The sequence below is a fragment of the Taudactylus pleione genome, unplaced genomic scaffold (assembly GCF_031769625.1).
Source record: "Taudactylus pleione unplaced genomic scaffold, aTauple2 ptg000095l, whole genome shotgun sequence".
NCBI lineage: Eukaryota > Metazoa > Chordata > Amphibia > Anura > Myobatrachidae > Taudactylus > Taudactylus pleione.
This window is the reverse complement of record NW_028284497.1, coordinates 1756346-1774886: the sequence shown is the minus strand read 5'-3', so window position 1 is coordinate 1774886 and position 18541 is coordinate 1756346. Positions and strand designations below refer to the sequence as shown.

The window sequence follows — 18541 nt, the reverse complement described above, 5'->3', positions numbered from 1 at the left end:
TGGAACGCGCATGAACGATAATTGTTCATCATTAAAACTCAAATTGAACGATTTTTTTCTACGATTGAACGATAACAACGTTGTTATAGTTAAATCATTAAAAAAATCGTTACGTGTGTATGCACCTTAATGGAGCATACACACGGTCAGATGTGTCAGCTGAACGATTTGACCAACGATTTGAACTATGAACTTTTTTTGACTGCATTAAAATGAATGGAATTATCCAAATCTGACTGCAAACACATCAGATGTCAGATATCGTTATCTGACCATCGGGAACGCGCATGTTTCATCATTCAGACAGATATGTCATATTTTCCTTCAGATATGAACGATTTTTTAAATCATTATCGTTCAGATCTGAAGAAAAATCTGACCGTGTCTATGCACCATAAGAGTTACATACACCTGCCCAGTTTCCTGCACGCTAGCACCACTACTGAACCAGCACTAGAGTCATCCCTGGGATCACAAAAATCCAAAAGCCTGACATATTTAAACTTTTTCTTGGTCGCACAAGCTGTAGTTGCAGGCTTTCTGTGCATGGGCCATAGAAGGGCCTATCCTTTAGCTTGAGATTATTTCTTATGAATTTTTTGTTGCTCATTGAAAGAATTGAATGGAACTAAAGGAGATTAACAAAATCTTTTCCTTGCTACGGCAGGGCTGATCCCATGTTAATATATTCAATTATGAGTGAATGGCTCTTTTATATTAAACCCTTTATCAGCATTAAGGGGTTTTATATGTGTGACTTCTACAAGTACAGGTGAAAGATCTGTCATCCGAAGTATTTCGTACTAAGCCTTTGGAGCACCTTCCTTTAAAATTTATAGAAATTAAATATTTCTATTATCTTTCCACCAGCCTTTTCTGGGTTAGCCTCTTATAAATAAATTGTTGAGCAAAGCTCCTCATGCAAATATAGGAATAAACAGTGGGCGCTCGTATTATACAAAATCGCAGAAATACAACCCATATTTTGGGACTTACTGGTTAATAGGTTTCTGGGTATAGAATCCCATACCTGTAATGGTATTTATTTTATTTTTTGGGGGGAAGGGTAGGTGGGGTTGGTTTTTACTATTAACTTGTGTATAGTTCTCATATAATGTACGTAGCAGGGCGAGTTCGTATGAAAATGACTCGCACAAGCCAACTTGCACCTAATTGGATTGACCCCAAACTGGACTGTGCAGCTAATTTTTTTGTTGTTGTCATTTTACATTTCTCCCCAGACAAACCTACAGTTTAATAACAATAAGTTCTATCTTATCCAACTGCTTGAAGACGACAATGCTAGAAGTTTCTCTGTTTGGATGCGCTGGGGGCGAGGTAAGATTTTAGTTTCAGACAAGAGAATGTTGTTGGGCAAACCTTTCACAATTCAGGTCAAATAAATGTATGTGTACTTTATTTGCAGTGGGCAAAGTGGGCCAGAATTCTCTGGTTCCCTGTGGTGCGGACCTACAGAAAGCAAAAGATGCCTTTCAGAAGAAGTAAGTTTGATTTTCAATTGCTATCCTTCAAAAGCATTCTGGCACATCTAGCGTGTACCCACTATGCGCGCCCCAACTACCCGATATCAGGGTAATTCGGATGTCCGTGCATGCACGGACGACTGAGCGACCCAGCTGCCGATGTACCGGCTGGTTCAATAATGCCGGTGAACAACTTATTAGGCGGTCGGTCACCGGATCGTGTAGTGTGTACCGCCCACCCAATAGGTCTTTCATCAGCACCATCGGGCTTTGCATCAGGGGGTCACCTAATGTGTACCCACCTTCGGAGTATGACACAAAGCTTCAGACAAATTTCTGCCCTTTTTGGCTTCCTCTGCGATAATAGGTTGTTCTAGTACCGTATTAATTGCTTTTGAGACGGCCTTACTTAACTTATTAGAGTAGTTATGGAAAATAAAAAGCTACACTAGTTAAAGGCAATATATATATATAGTAGATAAGCTATTTCTATTTAGAAAGATAGTTTATGGATATTGCAATGGACATCCCTTTAAATCCGTCCTATCACCGTTTCATTAAGATACCCAGAAGTCTGTTCACCTTTTGGATTAACTCATTTGCACTTTTTAAACAAAAATATTTCTGATTGTCGTTTTTAGATTTTTTGATAAGACTAAAAATGTCTGGTCAGAGCGTAAAGATTTTGAAAAGGTACCTGGGAAATACGATATTCTTCATATGGATTATACCTTGACCACAGAGGTATGTCTGCATAGAGGATAAAAGCTATGTCTATATATTTACAGTATGTTGTAGCAGAGAATCCCCCTCCCTGTAATCAGTAGAGTCCTTACCATCACCTGGCGCTTGTATAATCATGGAAACCTTTATTGTAAACATGTTTGTTTTTATTATTTGTTGATCATGTTCCGCACAAATAACAAGGATTGCACCAGTAATGCTGGCCATACACTGTCAGATAAAAATATCTGTCTGACCGACAGACCAATTTAAAAGCAACAGATATCTTGCCCATACACTGACAGATATTTTAACACAACCAACAGATTTTTTCAAGCAAAAATCTGCCAGGCTCTGTCATATTTTTGTTCCCTCACAGGGGAGGGACAAAAGAATTTGCACTTTAGCAACTATAAAATATGCTGACCCCCATTTTCAAGTACCCCAAATTTGCTGGGCATAGTTATTTTCGCCCCCCAAAAATTCTAAATGCTCTTCTGCATCACTTTCTTCAAAGTCACATTTATGCACTTGCCGCGGCAATTATAAACCACGACTTCTCAGTAGTTATAAATGGGGGACCCACAGTGATCCCCCATGTCTACACATCTTTAGGGGGGTCCCTAGAATATTTCCCGAAAATTCCCGTTGTTGTTGAACCTGTAAAAAAAAAGGCAAACCAGCCCCAGGCATGCCAGCCAGTGGTGGTTTCTAAAAATACGGGGAACAAAATGTGTAGGGTTCCACCGTATTTTAGAAACCAACACCAGGCTGCAGGGACTAGTGCTGGTTTTAAATATAGGGGGCAAAAAAGACGTGGGGTACCCCCTATATTTAAGACCAGCACCAGACCCAACCGACCGGGGTGTAATGCCACAGCCCGGAGACCCAATCACCGGGGCTCCAGGTCCAAAGCATTACACCCCAAGTCAGTCAGCGCAAGCCGGTGATCTCGGGGGAGTCGGGGGCCCCCCAAAAAAGGGTCCCCCCTCTCCCGAGCACCACAGGCTTACGCTGAAGTCTGGGGCTCATCCCCATACCCCTGGAGCGGTGGGTATGGGGGTAATAGGGGGGCCAAATAATGTAGCACTATTGTACTTTACAGTGGAACTACAAGTGCCAGCATGCCTGCCATATTGCACTTGTGGAACTACAAGTGCCAGCAGACATGCGGCACGTGTAATTTCACTGTAAAATAAATAGGTTAAAAAATCCAAAACACACACACCGTGCCCAGTATAAGTTTATTACATACACCTACCCATTCACACATACTTACCTATACCAGATGTTCTGTCCCCTTCTCCACGTAGAATATCCCAAAAAAATGGGCCTGCAAAGAAAGATTTCATACTCCTCTACATCCAGCGCTGGTCTCCGCAGTAATCCATGGGTGTTTAAAAACAAAAAAACGTCCTTACCCGATCCACGGAACACAGCTATGTGTATGTGTGTTGTCACACATACACATAGCTCCCGAATGGCAGCTCTCGGCTCTTCACGGGGCATTGCAGTCCCGTGAGCCAATCAGCGGCAGCGCTCACTGTAGAGCGCCCGCTGATTTGCTCCGGCAACTGACAGTTCCCATGTGGGCTGAGTCACACCACGTGGGAACTGTCAGTAGCCGGAGCCAATCAGCGGGCGCTCTACAGTGAGCGCGACCGCTGATTGGCTCACGGGACTGCCTAGACTTCAACTAATCTATGACGCCGGAAGTGAACAGCGGCTACCCGGAAGTTCGTCGGCTCAGCGCATAGCTCTGCACTCGCTGGGGATAGAAAGGTGAGTGCATGCACATGCAGAGAACTGGGGGAAAAGTTGGTCGCTCGGGCAGTGACCGCATACACTGCCCGATGCGACCGACTACAAACTTGCAAATATCGCATCAGTCCGACATGCTGGTCGATTTGGCATGCCAGACCGATCGATATTTTGATCTTGGTCGCCCCCACACACAGTACAATTATCGGGGCGATCCGCGGATATCGGCAGGATCGCCCCGATAATTGTATAGTGTATGGCCAGCATAAGGAAAATTTCTAATAAATAATCAAACTTTAAATCTGTTCATAGAGATTATATACAAAAAATGGCTTCCCTTAAATAATACATGCATACATTTAGGACTAATAGACAAACATATATTCATTTTTAAACATACAATAGTACTATCTAAATTGTACAATAAGTAATTGCTGCTGAAGCTGGGAATAAAGGCAGAGTACACAGATCCAACAACATAAATTAGATGTATTTTTAGAACATATGTCCTGTAATAGGAGTGATGTCCCCACCTCAAGCTGGCTGGTATACACTCAGATAAACTCAGTGCCCACGAGCAAGGTGGTGAGGAGTGGTAGCGGTGATCAAGCATCCGGGGGTCATTTCTTTATGGCGGTATACGCTGTCGGTGACCAGGCTCAACAAACAGGAGGCACGGAAGGCTGTCCTACGTCCAGCGAATGTGTTTAGCGGCAGTGTTACTCGCGTGTGGATAGTTATCCCAACAACAAGCGGATGCACTGGCACTTAGTAATGGTTATGGCAAGTTGGCACCAAGAATACAGGGTGGCTTACTCCTTGGTATCGACACATTTCATGCTCCATCTAAAAAACTTTTTCAAGACTTTCAAGTATGTTGAAAAAGTCCTTAAGGTGCCTACACACATAGCGATGTGCTCACGATCCAACATCATGTACGATTTCCCCTGAACTCTCCCCGGCAGTCGTGGGCACGATTAGGTAAAAAAAGCTGCCAATTTGACTCACAATCTATCGTGAATAGTGTCTGAAGTCCAAATCGTGAGATCGTGAGTTTACCAAACAACACACAAGGGTCCTCACGATTGGTTGGAAATTTAAATAATGGGCGGGGCTTGCTAGGGGGTATAAAAAGCAGGCATCATTTTAACCCTGTGCATATTCTGCTCTGCTACTAGTAAGGCTAGGTGTATACCTGCTGAACCCTGTACATTGCTACTGTGCTCTACTTTGTATCTGGCTTGCCTTTTACAAAGTGTCTTCTACCTGCAAGTGTGTGCTACCTACCTGCATTCTATCCTGTTCCTGAATTCTGTGCTGATGCATCCCTATCAGTATAAAGTGTTGATCGCCCAAGCTGGGGTCAAGGTGATCCAGAAGAGGGCCCAGTGAAGGAGGAGGAGAGCATGCTGGACCAAGGAGAGGCTGCAGCAAAGGGATACTCTCTCTCACATGTCCCTGCTGATGGAGATCAAGGAGAACAACCCGGACGAGTACCCCAACTACCTGCGCATGGATGACGCCACTTTCCAGGAATTGCGGAGTGTGGTTGCCCCCCACATCCGGAGGCAGGACACAAAGTGGCGAAGGGCAATCCCTGCTGAAGAGAGACTGGTGCCCTGAGGTACCTGGCTACAGGAAGGTCATTGGAAGACCTGAAGTTTGGGACCCTCATCTCCCCTCAGTCCTTGGGCATCATCATTCCAGAGACCTGCAAGTATCGTTAAAGTGCTGCAGTACCAGTATTGCAAGGTAAGGAAAAAAAAACAACACTACACATTTGTTTCTTGTTAAAGAAAAACTTTTTTTTTTTTTTTTTTTAACTCTTTATATAACTGTGTCGACAGCCTTTCACATCATGTATATAAAATGTATAAAACCGCATTATCACCAAATTTTATCAATCCCTATAGGGAGGCTGCTGTATGTTATATGGTGGGTCAGGCGCCAGTTTGAACAGGCCAGTACACACATGGCACAAGTACAGATTGTGGCCCCGGCTTCCATCAATCTGTACTTGCGCCATGTGTGTAGTGACCTTGTCCAAACAGTGTCATCACCACCATATACCATACAGCAGCACCTATTGGGAGTGATAAAATTTGGTGATGGTACAGGCAACAATAAAACATAAAAAAATAAAAAAAATTACGAGTAACGGGGCAAATCTTCCTGTGACTCAGCAGAGCACTATAAATGGTCTGGCTTGTGGGTGGGGTACAGGGTGGGGGAGTAACCTCCAACTGGGCTGGGGGGGGCCTCACATATGCGCTTGGGGCAGGCGAATATAGAAGTGGGTCTGCAATGTAAGTAGAGTCATGTAAATTGCTTTTGAGTGACCTAATTAATAGCTCATACACGAGCCTGTGGACATTTATCTTAGTTGGTTCATCCATTTTTCGTATTCTACTGTTAATATGCGCTGTAAAATCGTCGATATCATCCGGCGGTTTCTGAAGAATGCGTTCTGCTTGTTGGAGAAAGTTGTCCTCCTGTTCAGAGTACTACTGCTGCTTTTTCCCGTTTTTGTTTTTTTTTTCGTTGGGGAGGTGTGGAACATGATGGGGGGTGTTGAATGCTTGTTGGCACTGGGGAAGAATTTTCCACCTAGCTGTCCCCCCGATCAACTTAGGTACGGCATGGAGGACATATCAGGCTCTTGGGTGGGAGTCTGTATAGGAAAAAAAAATGGAGAAACAATATTATTGTCATGTTTTAACCTATTTTTCTAGTTTCAAAACATACATTCCGGCGGGCGGTGGCTGGGTCATGCATTTATAGGTGGGTGGCACACATTGGTGGGCAGTGGGGTTGATGCATGACCCCGCCACCGCCCGCCTCATTCTGGCGGGCGGTGGCTGGGTTATGCATTTATAGGTGGGTTGCACACATTGGTGGGTAGGAGGGTGGCTCACATTGGTGGGCAGTGGGGTTGCATTAATAAAGTACCAATACTCACCAAAGTTCTGCAATCCAGACTTCAGTGTGCAGGCTCCCAATCGTGCTTCCCTTCTCCTTCTATCCACGATGCTGCACAAGGTGGCGGAGGGCGTGTACAGGCTCCTGTCTGTCAAATTCCACGACGTACGATGAATTGTGAGATACATCGTGAGTAAAAAGTACTCACGATCGGCACCACATCGTGTCCCAGATTGGCAAATCTGTCCTACAGCACGGCAGATCTGAAGATGCGATGTACGACGAGCGGGGACGCGCATTGGCATCGTGATCGTGAGTGGAAACTCACGATTTGGCCATATTTTACACGATTTGTCGAAACTGGCTAAATCGGGTAAAAAATCGCTATGTGTGTAGGCACCTTACGATGAAAGACTATACAAGTTGCTACCTAGGAATAAGCCGCCCTGTATTGTTGCTGCCAACTTGCCATAACCATTACTAAGTGCTGGAGGTAGTAACTTAACCACAAGCTCCGGAGGTAGGACAGCCTTCGATGCCTCCTGTTTGTTGAGCCTTGTCACCTCTAGCATATACCAGCCTGCTTCAGGTGGGGGACTTCACTCTTATTACAGGACATACTGTATGTTCTAAAACTACATCTTTTTTACATCATGCTGCACACTGCTTATTTTATCCATCCCAACACACTTTTGGATACAATTTAACAGCTACTTATTTCCAAATGGTATTGTAGCACTATTTCATCTGGAATTTATACATCAGCTTAGACTCTCTACGCCCGGCAATTCAAGAGTGTTTTGTCATTTTAATATTTATATGTTGCAGGATCTATGTACTACCTTTATCCCTGGCTTTAGCAACAATTACTTATTGTACATTTTAGATAGTACTATTGAATGATTAAATGTATATATATTTTAACAATACTAGTGCAAGAGCAACAAAATGGCATCAATAACTATGTCATAGAGTGTTCACAGCTGCTGTATGTAGCATACTTGTATCCTAGGTATCGGCAAATAATGAAGGTATTATGCTGATTGTTCCTGCCCTTCAAGATCATGCTTTTCTTCTTCAGGGTCCATAGGGCTCCACAGGGAGACAATGGGGTGTAGGTGGTACTTGGAGGACAGGACACCAACAGCAAAGCTTTTTTTCTATCCCGATTAACTTCGGTCCTTCACCCTATACCCCGCCCACAACCTGAAGGTAACTCAGTTTCGTTGGTGTCTGACCGGAGCTGGATCACCATTAGAACACAGTTGCTGCTAAAGCAGCCACAGCTTTATATTTATGATTTATTTTAATTTTTTTCATAATGGGGCAAGCAGCACTAGACAGTCCTCTGGACATCTTCACTGCAGCTCCATCAGCCCTCCGTGGCGCTGCGACTCCAGCCCTCGGCTAGGTACTCTTGGCGGGGCTCCGGGGGGCACTTAGCTAGCAGGTCTCCTCGGATCCCAGACTGCAGCCTGTACTCAAGGAGACAGGTAAGGCAGGTCCCCGGGAGACAGGCAGGAGGCGCTGATGTGGACACCGGTTCGTCCTGGACTCCACTAGAACACGAGGGTATAATATACTGGCGCAGGGGGCAGAATATTCAGGCCAGGGAGCCGGGGGTTGATGTCAGCATAGTGGAGAAGGCCCTCTCCCTGTGGCTCCTCCCCCAGCTTAGGACGCCATTCCACTGCGGTCATTGAACTGCTCCTCCCTCCCCCTCCTCCCCCTCAGGTCTTCGGGAACACTGGGTCCGGTCTCCCTGTATACCTCTCCCAAGAGCCAGGTTATACAGCGCTATTTCCTACCAGCCACTGCGGTTTGTATAATTTGAATTTAGGAGCTCCTTCAGACCCACTCGCTTGGACCTAGCACATGCAAATCCAGAGCACGCCCAGCAAAGCAGGCGATCGCACAGCAAGGCATTAGCACGCCCACTATGTCTTGGCGTGTGATCACTATGTGTATGCAGATGCCCACCAGCCATTCATAAGACACACACTTGCGCACGTTATCTCCTGGAAGTGCATGAAACCATCGGATGCGACCGCAGCGCATGAGGTAGACTATACCCTGCCGCAAGCACTGCGTTCACTTCAGTGTGAAATTCAACCAGGTGACGTGTACAATGACGCTGCCTGTTAATTATGCACGCCTCTGAAACGGCATTGAGACACTCAAGCACGCCTGCGTTCGCACCTCCACTGCCCGTTTCTAGTGGCCTGCCCCTGTTACCACCCACAAACGGCCTCTCCTGTTACTCATTCAGATGGGCCGTTTATGCTGGGCGAGCGAACACGTCTTGATCTTTCGCAGTGGTTCGCGCATGCGCATTGTGATGCATAGGCATGCGCAGATTGCAAATATTGGGCAGCTAACAGCGTTCGCATCATAGTGACCGGGCCTGAATCAGCTCCTTAGTGCCCACTGCAGTTATATTGTATGCTCGGAATTGTATGTGACTTGTGCTAGCGCTGCTGTTTGCTTATTTCTCTCAACTGTCAGCAACATTATAACCTTGGAATACGGAGGTATAGGGGGTTCATTGTACCTCACATCTTATTTTTCACAGGTGTTGGCAAAAATTGCGCACCACCTAACTGTCCCTATGCTAGCTCCCCCTATGGGATGGCCACAGCAGGTACTCCCTGCAAATCCTTTGCCTCCCCCATGGGTAGACATACTCTCTACCTTAATGCAGAGTCTGGCGGCTACCTCTACTGGCTTTCAACAAATGCTGCAAAAGGAGAAACCCTTATCTAGTAAACCTACTAAGCGTGCTGTGTTATCTTCCCAGTCCACCCAGCTATCACATTGAATTACCATCTGGGGAGTCAGAAGACGAAGACCTCTCTCACTCTCGCCCCCCCTCGGGTCCACAGGGCACCCGCCCTGACGCACCTGGCTTCTATGGGTTTCTTCTCTTGGTCACTTGTTTCCTTCTCTGTGTGAGTGCGATTCTTCAGTGTACCAGTCTTCCTTCTGTCCTATCTTGCTCCTGCCTTGGGCTTGTTAACAAAACTGAGTTGCCTGTCTGTGGGCGGGGTATAGAGGGAAGGACCGGAGCATCCTGGGATAGCAAAAAGCTTTGCTGTTGGTGTCTGGTCTTCCAAGTACCACCTATACCCCATTGTCTCCCTATGGACTTCGAAGGAAGAGCGTTAACAAGGGTAAGTTTTACCATAACTCTCCTTATCTCAGTCTTGATTGTTGTAAATGGAGAATGTTGCTCTCTCTTGTTGTAAAAGAAGAATGTTCTCATCATTTATCTTGTTCTTTATATGTAATTTATCTATATTGTGTAATTTTAATTATTCTGATTTGTTATGTAAAAGTTAGAATGCCTCTATTTCCCATAGGAAGCACAGAATATGGTGGAGGTAGACAAACCTTTAAACCTTCCTAAACCGGAATCCAAGCTAGATCTTTCTGTTCAGAAATTGCTCGAACTGATCTGTAATTTGCAAAATATGGAAGAGACTGTATTGGAGATGAAGTATGATACAAAGAAAGCTCCATTGGGTGAGACAGCCACTTGTGTCCAACTGTATTATAGTAACTATTTTGCAGTAATTTGTGTGGTCACCTCAATATTGATGAAGAATATCTCTGTCTTCTACAGGAAAGCTAACTGTGGAGCAGGTCCGTGCTGGATATAGTTCTCTGCAGCGTATTGAGAGCTGTATTAAAAAACTAAAGTTTGGCAAGGAGCTTATTGAAGCCTGTAATGAGTTTTACACCCGCATTCCCCATGACTTTGGGTCAGTATTTAAATTTACTGTAGGTGGGAAGCTAGTTTTTTATACTCTTTGAAAAAGTAAATGAACTTGTACTAAACTTGTGTGCAGACTAAGGACACCACCTCTAATAAGGACAATAGAGGAGCTGGCGTTGAAAGTTCATCTCCTAGAGGTAAGATCTGAAGCATGGTTACATATACTCTATAGGAAGGCCTGAGTTTTAAAATTAAACGAACAGAAAACATATTAACTAGGGCCAAATTAAATTGCCACTGGCATCAGCTTCAGACAAGGCAGCCATTTTTGTTGGCTGAACAAATATTCATGAAAATACAGCATCAGTTCGCTATAAATAATGGCATGTTTATTATTACTACATAATTCTATTTATCACTAACACCTAAAGTAGTGATGATGGTTGGCTAGGTAGTTTGTCATCTCTGATGTAACATTTTCATTTTTTTTTAGTTTGTTTTTCTTTAAATTAAAATTCTAATTATCAACTACAGTACTTTTCCCTTTGCAGGCTTTGGGTGATATTCAAATTGCACTGAAGTTAGCAAGTTTGGATCTCGGCTCCCATGAGCACCCGGCGGACAGGCAGTATAGGCAGTTACAGTGCACTTTGGAGATTTTGGACAAAACATCAAGTGACTTCCAGGTACCATAAAAAACACAAATATGTGCAATAAATTAATAATAAGTATTACTGCTTCCCTGTGATGAGGTGCTCACAATGTCTCAACGTATAGAGGCCATTATCATTTATTTAGCCAATTAAACACACTATTTGAAAATGTACTTTAATAGAAAATAAGTTTGTAGAAGTTCTACAAACCAGGGAAGCCAGGGCCATGGAGTGTACAGAGTTTAATGGTGATATAATGAGGTGAATCACCGATGATTGATTTTCTGTAAAACATTTTTCTCCTTCATCCACTGGGAGACACTGGAGTTACGCTGGGGTGTAGACAGGTGATCAGTTGAACATGTCACTTTAATTCTTTTAGAAATTGGCTCTTCCCCCTCTTTACCCCACTGGCCTCAGTTTAGATTAAGTGCACAAGGGAACCGGACGTTAGTTTGGATGGTTTTAGCTTCCTCTTCTGGGTGTTAAGGCGCAGTAACCGGCATTCTCTGATTAAAGTGCCGGGCGCGCGGCTGTTAGCGCCGCGCTAAGCCGGCATAACAGCTGCGTGCCCGGCCCTTTTGTCGGATTTCTCCTCTCATCCCCAGGGAGGTGCGAAAAGAAATCAAACAGCGCGTTGTATTGAAATAGCTGCCGGAGCTATTGAAATCCCCCCCCATAGAAACATGAAACTGATCACATGTAGGAACAGGTGGTGCAGTTTAACTTACAGGGGAGGTTTCACATTATGCATTTAATTTCTCACACAATTCCCTCCTTGACCAGAAATTCTTTACTGCAGATATTGCAATGTGGAAGCCTTCAAAATAGCCAAGCAATCACTCAGTCATATGGTTTGGCCCAGGACTGACCAACCAATGGCTCTCCAGCTGTTGTGAAACTACAAGTTCCAGCATACCATCCCTCCATTCAGCTGGTAAAGCATGCTGGGACTTTCACAATAGCTGCAGAACCACAGTTTGGCAAGTCCTTGTCTGGGCTTTCGGGTGCTGTGGGGTGCCACTGTCTGGTTTAGAGGGAGTTTATTGATTGAAGTTGTAAACTGTATTGTTTTTCCAAGATTGTTCTAGAAAGTGCAGAGAATAAGTTCAGGCTCAATAATAATTGGTCTCATCTATGTGACGCTCTTCCTTTTGGGAATTCACAAAAACAAAGATTAGATACAGTAAGTGCTGAGGCAGATGTTACAGAGCATACATTATTATCACATTAACACTTATATCTGAGGAGTCATACCTACTGAAATGGGGCACTTTTACGTAGGCAGTCCAGTTAGGATGTGTCAGGGTAACTGTGGGCTACAGATGTGTCCTCATACATGTAGCATCATTGTACGTTAAACAGCCCTTCTAATCGCGCCATGCTGTGGCGTGACTCGGTAGCGCAGAGTGTCTTTTCATGCATGTTTTTCCCTTCAAATGCATCTTAATCACACAGCAATGTGAATAGTACAAACAAGCAGCTTCTGCTGATTAAAATGATATGCAGCATACCTATGTTCTGTGAGCGACTTGTCAGTGTATCTGCATGCAAAATGCTACGTTACAGTGTCAGTGGCTCTGAGACTGTAACGTAGCATTTCGTAAGCTGCTGCGTGTTATGTGTAACGCAACTTGTAATGCATGGAGCATAGATGTATGTGGACACATTTGCATGCAGAGTTGTACGTAAGTGTAAATACGCTTGTTTGCAGATGTATTTTTCTACTTCAGGGTCCATAGGGTATCCACAGGATACCTTGGGGTATAGGTGTGACGTCAGTCGCAGGGCACCAAAGAGTTAAGCTTTCAGCCTCCCAGGATGCACTAGGTCCCCCTCCTATACCCCGCCCCCGGGCCAAGGCACCTCAGTTTAGTTTGGTGCCCGGCCGGAGTCGGGTGCACCTGTTGGAGTGGGGGCTAGAAGAGCCCCTGAAGCTTATTCTTCATGCAGCTGTGGCTGCACATCTGGATGAACAGCATGGACAGTCAGTCCTGACGTCCATGCTGTCTTCCCTACACCCCGCCGGTACCAGAACGCCGGTACTGATCCGGGGATGCTGGTGGGCGTCTGGGGTCACAGCTAGCGGTGACCCCAGATGCTCCGGACCATGGCCGGATTCAAGGGGGACAGAGGTAAGCAGCGGGGTCCCGCGGTGGGTCCCCGCTGATCACATGGTCCTAAGTCCCCAGGCAGGGGGCTCCCTGGGGACTGGCTGCAGCGTGGAGCCAGGCGACCAACCTGCGCTTCCACTACCCCCTGGGACAGCGGACCGCAGCAGAGCGGTAGCGCTGCGGCGTCCCAGGGGTTAAATGCATGCCAGGGGAGCGCGCCTTCCCTGTCTCACAGCCGGCGCCTCCCCCGCTGCACACAGCCCTCTCTGCATGCTGCCGACTGGTCCTGTGGCAGCGCTCCTCCCCCAGGCCAGCCTCCTCTCTGCTCCTCGGCGGCCATCTTCTCCAGAACGCATGGTGAACGCTGCTGGAAGCGCTGGACGGAAGCATCGTGGTCTGGGTCCCCCCGCATACCTCTCCTCCGCTGTGGTCAGGTCTGTGTATGCAGCGCTGTGTCCTACCAGGCCCTGTGTCTGTGTAGTTGAGTGATCAGCGCTGTTAGTGCAGGAATTGTTATTTTTCTGCATTGTATGTGACTGTGCTAGCGCTGCTGCCTGTAATCTTTCCTTCTCTAAACTGTCAGCTTTATTACTGTCCCTGTTCTTTCTGCTAAAGCCCTTGCGGTGCGGTGCTGCAGGGTGGTCTCTCGCCTATTTAATACTTAATTGGTGAGAGAGGTCACATACGTGGTGCCATCATGTCTGAAAGTGATTTTCCCCTCCGGCTACAGTGTACCACGTGCAAAGTACCGTTAGCGGAGGGGGAGGGTAGCGCGGAGGGCCTTTGCCGGCAGTGTTTGTCCATGGCGCGGCCTATTACGGTTACAGCACCGGTACAGGAGCCGCCCTGGGCTTGTTTCGCTCAGGCGTTAACAGCTTTAGTGGGCCAGTTAGCTCCGCAGCCCGCGTTTACTCCGATGGGTTTGTCCCAGCAGTCTGTGGTGTCGTCACCCATGCAGGGGTTCCCACGACAATTGGTGGTACCCCACAGTCTCCCTATTTCCCCGCTCCCGGGTTCTCAGGAGCCAGCGTGGGTTAACTCCCTGACGAGTTCTGTACAGCACTTGTCGGATGTGTTGCAAGGGGAGTCTGTGATGCGGTCTCATAAAAGGCCGGTGGCGTCTCTGTCCGCTCCTTATGAGGATGACGAAGGGACGTCTGATGATGGGGAGATTCTAGATCCTTACGATCAGGAACCTCTCCATACTAAGGACGCTGATGCTAAGTCCAAAGTATATATTCCTGGACTTATTCGGGCGGTCCGCACAGCCTTGGTGATTGAGGACGAAGTTCCCCCAGCGGCTAAATCTAAGTATGCCTTTTTCAAAGATGTGAAGGGCGATGCCACAGTCTTTCCTCTTTCGGGTCAGTTGGTGGACCATTTAGAGGAGGCGTGGAAACAACCGGGCAAAAGATACCAGCCGCAGAGACGCCTGGCGGTGGCTTATCCGTTCGCGGATAATTATTTTGCGAAGTGGGAATCCCCTCCACAGGTGGATTCTCACGTGACCCGTCTTGTCCGTAGTGCCACATTGCCGATGCCATCCATGTCCTCCCTTAAGGATGCTACGGACCGCAAGGTAGAAATCTGCCTGAAGTCCGCTTATTCCCTTGCTGGGGGGGCAGCACGGCCGGCTATGGCCATTTGCTGGGTTGCCAGAGCGATGGAGCGCTGGGCGGATTCATTAGAGGCTTCTTTTGAATCCGACTGTCCGGCCGATCAGGCGGAGTTGATTGGCAATCTCCGTGATTCGGCCACCTACATCAACGAGGCGGCTCTAGACATTAGTACTCTGGTGCTTAGAATTTCTTCAGCAGCGGTAGCTGCTCGTCGCACCTTGTGGCTGCGATCCTGGAAGGCGGACGCAGATTCCAAGAAAGGTCTGGAAGCGTTGCCGTTTACCGGAGAAGTTCTCTTCGGTCCGGATCTGGATAAGATTGTGGCCACGCTGGCGGCAGCCAAATCTGCCTGTCTCCCGTCGGCCGCTGCTCCTTCTGGTTCGGGACCATCGTCCTTTCGGTCATCTAGGGCCCAGGGCAGGCCCAAACCACAGTCGTTTCCTCGACAGGCTGGCCCTAAGAAATCGGTCAAGCCCCGGAAGCAGGCATGGAGTACCAGACGTCCGGCCCCCAAGCCAGATGGCAAGCCTGCGGCCTGACGGTCCGGGCCTCCCTTTGGGGGATCCCAGGGTGGGAGGCCGCCTGCTACAGTTCGCCCAGTGTTGGTCGACCACTACGACAGACACTTGGGTTCTGGAGGTGGTTTCCCACGGATACGCCCTCTCCTTCCGGCACAGACCCCCGGCTCGCTTCTTCACCACGGGTCTCCCATCAGACCGGAACAAGGCTACGGAGCTGCGGAAGGTATTGCACACTATGCTCCAGGCTGGAGTTATAGTGGCGGTTCCATTCTCCCAGAGGGGCCAGGGTTTCTATTCAAATCTATTTTTGGTACAGAAACCCAATGGGTCATATCGTCCGATTCTCAACCTCAAAGCACTCAACAAGTCTTTGCGGGTCCCGAAGTTTCGGATGGAGACCCTACGGTCCATCATTCTGGCGCTGGAACCTGGGGACTACTTGGTGTCATTGGACATACAGGACGCTTACCTGCATGTCCCTATTCTTTGGCGCCATCAACAGTTCCTCAGGTTTGCAATCAGCAGCGACCACTTCCAGTTTCGGGCGTTACCTTTTGGCCTGGCAACAGCACCACGTGTTTTCACCAAGGTGATGGCGGTCATGGCGGCTTCTCTGCGGCTGCAGGGAGTCCGCATGTTGCCGTATTTGGACGACCTGTTATTGGTGGCAGGATCTCCAGAGCTCCTGTTACGCCACTTGGACCTGACCATTGCACTGCTGCAACGGCACGGCTGGCTAATCAACTGGCAGAAGTCCACTCTAATCCCGTCTCGGAGGATTCTGCATCTTGGAGCCTTATTGGACTCGGGACAGCAAAGGATCTTCGTGACGGAGGACAAGATCTCTGCTTTACAGTCAAGGGTGCGCAGTTGTCTGCACAGCCGCCGGGTGTCCTTACACTCGGCGATGAGGTTACTGGGCTCCATGGTGTCGGTGTTCGACATGGTGGAATACGCCCAGTTTCACTCCAGACCTCTGCAGCACCTGATCCTGTCCAAGTGGAACGGGCTGACTCAGTCTCTGAAGTCCCAGACGATTGTGCTCACCCAGGAGGTTCGCCTGTCCCTTACGTGGTGGTTACAGACGACCCACCTCAACAAGGGACGTCCGTTCTGGGTTCCAAATTGGGTCCTGTTGACAACGGACGCCAGTCTTCGGGGCTGGGGAGCAGTTTCGGGTCCACACTTGTTCCAGGGCAGGTGGACGCCGACAGAAGCGGAGCTTCCAATAAATATCTTGGAACTCCGTGCGGTCTTCAATGCTCTCCAGCAGGCACAGCGGTTTCTCCAGGGTCGCCCGGTGCAGGTCCAGTCGGACAACGCTACCACCGTGGCCTACATAAACAGGCAAGGAGGAACTCGCAGTCGGGCGGCTCTCGTAGAGGTCTCTCGGATCCTGGTTTGGGCGGAGCGCAATCTTCCGGCCATATCAGCGGTCTTCATCCCGGGAGTGCTCAATTGGGAGGCGGACTTTCTAAGTCGCCAGGACGTTCATCCGGGGGAATGGTCCCTGCACCCGGACGTTTTTCAACTACTGGTGGACAGGTGGGGTCTTCCAGAAATCGACCTCATGGCGTCCCGGCACAACAACAAGTTGCCGGTGTACGGGTCTCGCACAAGAGACGAAGGGGCGTCTCTGGTGGATGCTCTGTCCGTCCGGTGGACGTTCCGGTTCGCATACCTGTTCCCTCCGGTCTCCCTTCTTCCACGGGTAATCCGGAAATTCAAACAGGAAGGAGGGACGCTCCTGTTGATAGCTCCCGCGTGGCCCAGACGGCACTGGTTCTCAGACCTTCAGGGTCTGTCCGTGGACATTCCTCTGCGGTTGCCGCTACGACCGGACCTTCTGTCTCGGGGTCCTTGCCTTCACCCGGACCTGACTCGGCTGTCTTTGACGGCGTGGCTGTTGAGACGGCCATGCTGAGGTCCCGGGGGTTTTCCAGCTCTGTGGTGCGTACCATGTTACGAGCTCGGAAACCGTCTTCCGCGAGGATATACCATCGCGTGTGGCATACGTTCTTCCAGTGGTGTCGACCGAGAGGTTATGCACCGCGGGAGTTTCGTCTGTCTCGGATTCTCGCCTTCCTGCAAGCGGGACTAGATCATGGGCTTCGCCTTGCTTCTTTGAAGGTACAGGTTTCGGCCCTATCTGTCTGGTTTCACCGTAGGATTGCTACAATCCCGGATGTGCGCACCTTTATGCAGGGTGTTCTCCGCATTCAGCCGCCCTTTGTTCCACCTGTGGCGCCTTGGGATTTGGCTGTGGTCCTGAGGGCTCTCCAAGGACCGCCGTTTGAACCACTGGGCTCAGTGGATCTTAAATGGCTAACAGCTAAGACTGTTTTCCTTCTGGCCATTGCTTCGGCCAGACGTGTTTCTGAGTTAGGGGCTCTTTCTTGTAGACCCCCTTTCTTGGTTTTTTATGGGAACAGGGCAGTGCTCCGCACTCGGCCCGAGTTTCTTCCCAAAGTTATTTCCCAGTTTCATATTAACGAGGAAATAGTTGTTCCGGCCTTTAACTCACCGGGTCTTTCCGTGGGTGAGGCCTCTTTGGATGTTGTGCGGGCCTTAAGGACTTATGTTGACCGCACTTCTTCGTTTAGGAAGTCGGACGCTTTGTTTGTCCTCTTTGGCTTCCGTAAAAAGGGTTGGCCTGCTTCAAAGCAAACTTTGGCAGCCTGGATCCGTATGGCTATTTCTGAAGCTTATCTTCATGAAGGCCTACCGGTCCCTCCTTCTCTGAAGGCTCATTCCACTAGGTCTGTGGGTCCTTCGTGGGCAGCTCGACGTGGTGCCTCGGCAGTTCAGATCTGCAAGGCTGCTACGTGGTCTTCTGTCCATACCTTCGTGAGGTATTACAGGTTTGACACCTTCGCCTCTCAGGATGCTTCCTTCGGGCGGCGGATTCTCCTTTCTGCACAGGAGCGTCCCCACCCTTAAAGGATACTGCTTTGGGACATCCCCAAGGTATCCTGTGGATACCCTATGGACCCTGAAGTAGAAAATATGAGATATGGTAAGAACTTACCCTT

General features: G+C 48.1%; 1 protein-coding gene across 1 annotated transcript in view; it reads left to right on the top strand.

The window, feature by feature from the left end:
* Positions 1–18541, top strand: part of PARP2 (poly(ADP-ribose) polymerase 2) — a 106697-nt gene that overhangs the window by 58478 nt on the left and 29678 nt on the right. Inside the window, exons 8-14 of the mRNA XM_088469888.1 lie at positions 1242–1338; positions 1427–1502; positions 2126–2228; positions 10247–10409; positions 10510–10648; positions 10736–10799; positions 11154–11288. Coding sequence (XP_088326014.1) covers positions 1242–1338; positions 1427–1502; positions 2126–2228; positions 10247–10409; positions 10510–10648; positions 10736–10799; positions 11154–11288 — 777 coding nt within the window. The remainder of the gene's footprint in view (positions 1–1241; positions 1339–1426; positions 1503–2125; positions 2229–10246; positions 10410–10509; positions 10649–10735; positions 10800–11153; positions 11289–18541) is intronic.